Below are 6424 nucleotides of genomic sequence, written 5' to 3'. Positions count from 1 at the left end.
CAAGTGTAGGCGGGCACGTCGTACTGCGGCCACGCTCTACTTAGACGCACACTCTAGCATAGCAAGGAAGCGGTTAAGCCAGCTTCTCTTGCGTGCAGTGAAGAAGTAGTGGTAGGCGCATTAGCGACCTCACCCGACGCACTAAGTACTTTAGTTAAGTGCCGTCACGGGAGCGGCAATCCGGCTCCTCGTACGCACTGCTCGCAAATGGTCTAAATGGTTTTTCATATCCGACCGACCTGCTCCGCACGACTATGGACAAAAATGTCATCGAAATAAGTCTGAGTATAACCTCGATGAGGGCGAAACAGTTGCGTCACTAGACAATTAAATGTTGCCGGGGCGTTGAAAAGCCCTTCTGGCATAACCAGCCACACCCATAACATGCCGCTTGGGGTGCTAACCGCTGAAAGCCGGATATCACTAGCTCGCATGAGCAATTGGTAGTAACCATCGACTAAGTCCAATGCACTGTACATTGTACATCCCACCATATTGTTCTGAAGAACATCCTTTCTATGGAATGAGGGTTTGTGCTAGTATAGTGACAGCATTAAGCTAATTATAAGCATGTACAATGCGCCATTTACCATTTGACTTTTTGACACAAATTGTCAATGCCGAATGAGGAGATGTGCTCTCTCGTATCATTCCAGCCACGTGCTTAACACGAAAGAAATTGCCAATGACGTCACACTGCTCCCTTGGGTAAGGCCATTGTCGCGTGACACAGTTTTTGGTTCCCAGAACCAAGCCAATTTCATGACGAACACCTCTATCCGAGGTAAAAACAGATGGTGGCTTATTACATACCACATCCTGAAATTCCTTAATCAAGGAATAGAATGGATCCTTAGGAACTTCAAGGATCGATGGCCTATAACGCGCACAAAGTGCAGCTCTTGTGTCATCCAGGACAGCTTCGTCTTGATGTGACGATGAGTTTAACTCAATCATAGGTCGAATGGCCACCATCTTAGAAAAGTCGCCAGACTTTAAGGCTTAGCCGCACTCATCGATAGACATTTCGTCCAGCTCTAAAAGAGCATGTAGCGAAGGAATTGCCGCAAGGCTAACTTCTCCCTCAATGTTACCGGTTACATCGCATACAAGCGTGTATAATTGTTCAATCGTATCACTTTGTGAGGATATACACGCTTTGTGTCCATCCTGTCTTGGAGTGGAGACAATACGCCTCTCAGAGGCCGGAATATTCATGACCCAGAATTTTCCAGCCTGTAACAGGTTTATACCAGACATAATGTCTAGTTCAACATCCGGCAAGGAGTTAGGTAACTCAACTTCCTTTACCAGCAAACATTTACGTATCGCCCCACCTGCATTAGAAGGGTTTAACCCAAAATGCCCTGGCAAACCGCCAATAGTTAAATTATTGACACTCAGTATGGTGCAAACTCGGCCGACTATACTCGGTGGAATACGACGTGTTTCTCCACGTAACTCAGGGATATTGCACCCTTGAGGTCCTGAGGAAACGCCAATAGTGTCACTACCGAAACTTAGTATGGTGCTACCTCGGCCGACCACACTCGGCGGACTTTGACGTGCCTCTTCACGTATTTCAGGGATATTACACCCTTGATGACTCGGCCTTAGGCCAACAATGCTTTCAGCATTCAGTAATTCGTTATCACAACGAGTGTCACTCGACGGAGTAGGTGCCGTTCCACTTCCTTCTTCTGAGTCGGTCTCAAAGTTAATGTTTTTAACATTAGGGTTTATTAACTCAGACATGCCAATGTCTAAACACTGACAGACTCATTCAATGATCCGCGCCAATAGCGCTTTTGTAGGTGGGTTCATGACTCTCCAAAATTTTGCTAAGAACATTGCGCGAGGCGCCTAAGGTCTTAGACCTCCAATCGATCCATGGCTCGAGATTTTCTAACCAGGCCATGCCAAGGATGAGATCATATCTCACATCCAAATCAAGAACGAGACAGCGCTCCATACTATAAAGTCTGAAACTTTATGCTTTAGTGCAATGGAAGTTTGGGAACAGTGACACGAGTTTCAGTCTCCAAGCGATTTGTCATTGTATCACCTTCATGCGCTTTAAGCGCCTCAACGTATCGTTGACTTTCTTCAAGAATAAGGCGTCGAGCATAATTGCAAGACGCTCCTGAGTCAATTAAAGTTGACCACGGCTTAACAAATCCCTTTACAGTAGCTTGAGCGACTAGCAAGACAGGCTTGTACTTTCGCCCCGTGCCATTAAACACCGAGCTAATTGGAGCTAGGATCTATTCATTCTCACCTCCTAGAGGTTCAACAGAGCCTAGGTCTTCCCCAATAGGGCACCCCGCACCTACTGGGTATCGGCGTTTTTTCGCACCGTACCAGATCTCTGGTATACGTCGGAGTTGTATTTCTTTCGAACTTTACGCGAATTTCGTGGGAGGCAGGCCGGACATAAATGTTTCGTGCTTCCGCACATACAACATCTACGGATGGTCTTATGATGTTCCACAGCTTGAAGTGCCTCTTCTCCTTCCTCAACGAGGCTTTAAACCATAGGTTCCGATCTATTAGACGATACCCATGTGCTCGAAGAGCTTGTTCGGTAAACAGGCGTGCTAACGCGAGCAGACTTAAAATCAAACTCAGCACGTAGCGCTATGGCAACTGCCTCTTTGAAAGTAGCAGAGTGAGATCGGAATAATTCCGCCCGGAGAACGCCCTCATTGGACCCCCATAAAGATTGTTACGACAATTTCTTCTTCTTGCACTGGGTCTTGATGCATGGATGCAATGAGAGTTCTTAACTCCTGTACTTAGTCCCCTAGGATTCGTTTACCCTGTCAAGTCGCTAGGAGACGTGCTTGCATGCAAAAAGCTTGATCAGGCGGTGCAAACATGCTATTATTTACTGTTTCAGTGAATCCCATGAGGAATGCGTCGTTTATGGACGTACTGAACGATAATGCCCACTCCATGGCTCTACCTAAGAGTTTGGAAATGACCATATCCACCTTTTGCCGTTATGTTAAGAACAGGGCGGAATCAATGGACATTTCCATCTGCTTAATCCAAAATGGGAGATTTTCTCCCTCTTTTCCTTCAAATGTCTTCACATTTACAATTAGAAAGAGCGCCGTCGGCTCTGAGTCAGCTACAGAGATATACCGGGTTGGCATAGATGCTGCTAAGTGGTCCTGTACCTGACTGATCAGGGAGGTTTCATATCTCATGAAGGCTCTGGTCCCTGGGAGATATAAATTCCACGTGTTCAAGCCCAAATAAGGTTTCGAGCTTGTCATAAGCGGCGCGTTGCACTTCTGACAGCTCTGGAACCTCTTCCATTTTCGTGAGAGTTAAGTCTTGTAAAGACTCAGGCGTAGAATGACATTGAGTGCTACCAGGTGTAGCGCAGCTACCTCGCTCCTAAAGTCAGAGGAAGACTTTAAGACTCAAAGAGTGCACTTAGTTCTTTTAAACTAATGGTTTTAACAACTCAGGGAGTCGCAGCTAATAAAGCTTAAGGAATTCTAGTTCAAGGATTTAAGGGGCTAGTAGAACCAAGTGGCAACTAGTGCCTAAGAGAATATACCTTAAAAAGGCTTCTGTCTTTTCCAGATCAATGCGCAAGCCTTAGAAAGGCACTTAACGCTTTAAAATCAAAAGGGGAACTGCACTTTATTTAATTATTTAAATCTAAAAACCTTACCCTAACTGATTTAAAATAGATTTTGGCCGCCAGATTTATATTTGGCGGCGACTACATTTTTACCATAATAAATGGGATATAAGTAACTAACTATTTTAAAATTAGAAGAAAGGGTATTTTGCCCAACCACAACAATGCTTCTCCAACCGATGTGTGTCCCATTACACGAGGCCTTAATGCAGATTTCTTGGTGCTGGCTTACTACTGGGCTTCAGAGCGGAACACAATTGCATTGGTTTTGAAAATCTTTTAAATTTTTTAGCTGTAATTCCTATACATAAAAAGCTTTGAGTCGGCGGCCATTTGAGATGCAGATATTGTGTAATAAAACACCCGATCGATGAAATGCCTTGCTGTACAATTTGTGTCGCCCACGAATTTGACGAAAATAGCCAAGAAAGTAAAAATATATGATATTTAAACTCCACATTTTGTATGTCATGGAAAAAAACAAGCTAAAAGCCTTTTGTAATGTGTAGAAGCAGCCAGGTACCTTATAGTAAAAAGACAGTTAAAAAACTCAGTCGTTTTTTCAGAATTACGGCAAACACGACTCGTGGAACCCAACGACTTTGAATCGACCGTTGACCAGTAATAGAATTTGCATAGTGCAAAGAGTGCAAGTGTCCAAGCAAGTTAGTTCATCAATAATCAAGGAGCAGCTTTTGACTATCATGTGACGTGCTACCGATAGTCATCAAATGCAAAGAACAAGATCAAAAACGAAGACATTAAAAAACGCGCTTTCTCGATTAGAAAAGCGAATATTAAAAAACTGAGGATGTGCCTGCGACCACGAAGACTCGACGACTTCGATGAAGATAAATTCAAAGCCGCGCTAACTAGCAGCCAGGATCCATTTCGAAAGGCTTTGGAATTCTGCATTCGAGCGAAGAGGTATATGAAGACGAAAGGACTGCCATTTCGTTGCTACCATCGTGACCTTCGGACCCTGATTTCACGAGTTCTATTGTGCGTGCGGCCCACGTCAACTATTTAAGCCACAACGACCATCTTTTCAAATACGCTTTTAAATTTGACGAGATTCAAGTCCTTTTGATCTGCATTTCGAATCATCTTTGCGACCAAGTCGTCCCCAAAAGCCTTCCGGAAAACAAGAACTACCTCCTCGGTTCCTTTCGCCTTGACTTCCATAGATGCTGTGACGGCGTGTAAAACCGCCAACCCCTCTGGCGATTGGAGAAAATTGTCAGCAATCCCCTTTTCGGCCACAAAGTGCTTAAGCACATTGCCAATGTCGTAATTATTTCTGTCCCATTTAAGGCCTATTTGCTTCAAAATCTTTTTCGCAAATGCTTTGTCAAAGATGGAATTTAGACCATCTTCTTTTTGTAACGTCTGCTTCGCGATCCTAAGCACATTAAAACCTTCTGCCGACTGCGCATAGCTGTCGGCGATCCACGAAGCAGCCGTATTAGAACCGTATTTCCTTTTATCGGCCAAATTCTTAAGTCTCTTTATCGGTATAGCGTCCGCATTTGGGATCGAATCGAATACTATCGTGTAATACGCGAATTTCAGCAAATGCCACTTGTCACGATATGCTGCCACATCTCCTCCGAGTTTGTGCATATCCACCAAAACTTCTTCATTTTCTATTAGCACCCTATTCATGACTTCGAACGCGTCATCTTCGTTGTTTTGCTTCACAGAACCCACCTTGATGAAAAATTCTACACTCTTCTGATCGACTCCATTTAAATTTTTAATTTTCAGGATATCCTTAAACAGCTCGTATAGATCGGCTTTGGCTTGAACATAGTGATTATGCAGCAACGGCAACCACTTGGCGTTGACCGAGCCAGCCTCAAACGTTGCTTCCGTGAAGAGTTGAATGGCCCTGGCATTGCCAAATTTAGCCACGAGCGCCGCGGTAATGATCGCGTCTACTTCCTCTGTAGTACGTTTTATAGAACGTCGAATGAGCTTGTCCCATTCTATAAAAGCATTGACTTCGAAAAGATTCTTCGTCATAGAATTTGCCAAATCATCGGGGAAAACTCTCGCAGCGGCCGCGACCTTGTCCTTTGCGAAACGAACATGTAAATGAGGGAAATACTTGATGATCCATTTCCAAGACGCGACATAATCCTTCATGCGCGGAGTTAGTGTACGAAAAAAATGGGTCAGTCCTTGAGACAGTGTTCCGAAAGAATTGGTCAGTCCTTCTGAAGTTGGCACGACTCTTTCCTCCAGCCCCACACCAGAGCGCAATCGCCGGGATTTGCTTAGGACTGGCGCCTCGGTCAATGCAACGTTCTGTACACATATCGCAATGTGGTAGCACGACAGCAAGACGAGGCAGCAAAGCGATGCCAAGCGCTTATGCTTGCGAGTCATGGCTTCAGTTCCGCAGTCGAGGGAGAATGGAAAAAGGACCTTTTTGACAGGACCTGAAGTTGTGTAGCTCTAAATCTGAAATTAAAAAAAAAGCAGCTGGCAAAATGTATCCATACAAAAAGTAAACCGGCACCATTATCAGGATTATAGTTTACTCCATCCCCTACTCTAAATTGTGCAGCTGGCCTCTTGCAGTAAAACGAGATGGCAGCAACAAATTTTCGTTTTTAATTTACTAGGCGCACCGCACCCTGCGCATTCATTCAGTCATAACATCAAAGCGGAACTCAACGGTCGATGGACCATCTGCGAAAGCAGTCGCAAAGCTTTAGAACATGCGCGTCGTCTGTAACGGGTGTAATCATTTCATTAGAT

General features: G+C 44.5%; 1 protein-coding gene across 1 annotated transcript; it reads right to left on the bottom strand.

Annotated features, from left to right (window-relative positions):
* Window positions 1-4684: 4684 nt before the first annotated feature.
* Window positions 4685-6049, bottom strand: CCR75_002494 (uncharacterized protein; the record flags this gene model as incomplete). The annotated part of the gene is made up of 1 exon (XM_067960591.1): window positions 4685-6049. One exon carries the CDS (start codon window positions 6047-6049, stop codon window positions 4685-4687), a length of 1365 nt encoding a protein of 454 aa, XP_067820976.1.
* Window positions 6050-6424: the final 375 nt, after the last annotated feature.

The sequence above is a fragment of the Bremia lactucae genome, linkage group LG5, assembly GCF_004359215.1.
Source record: "Bremia lactucae strain SF5 linkage group LG5, whole genome shotgun sequence".
Taxonomy (NCBI): Eukaryota; Oomycota; class Peronosporomycetes; order Peronosporales; family Peronosporaceae; genus Bremia; species Bremia lactucae.
Note: the sequence above shows the minus strand (reverse complement) of the source record. Positions and strands in the feature narration are given on the sequence as shown.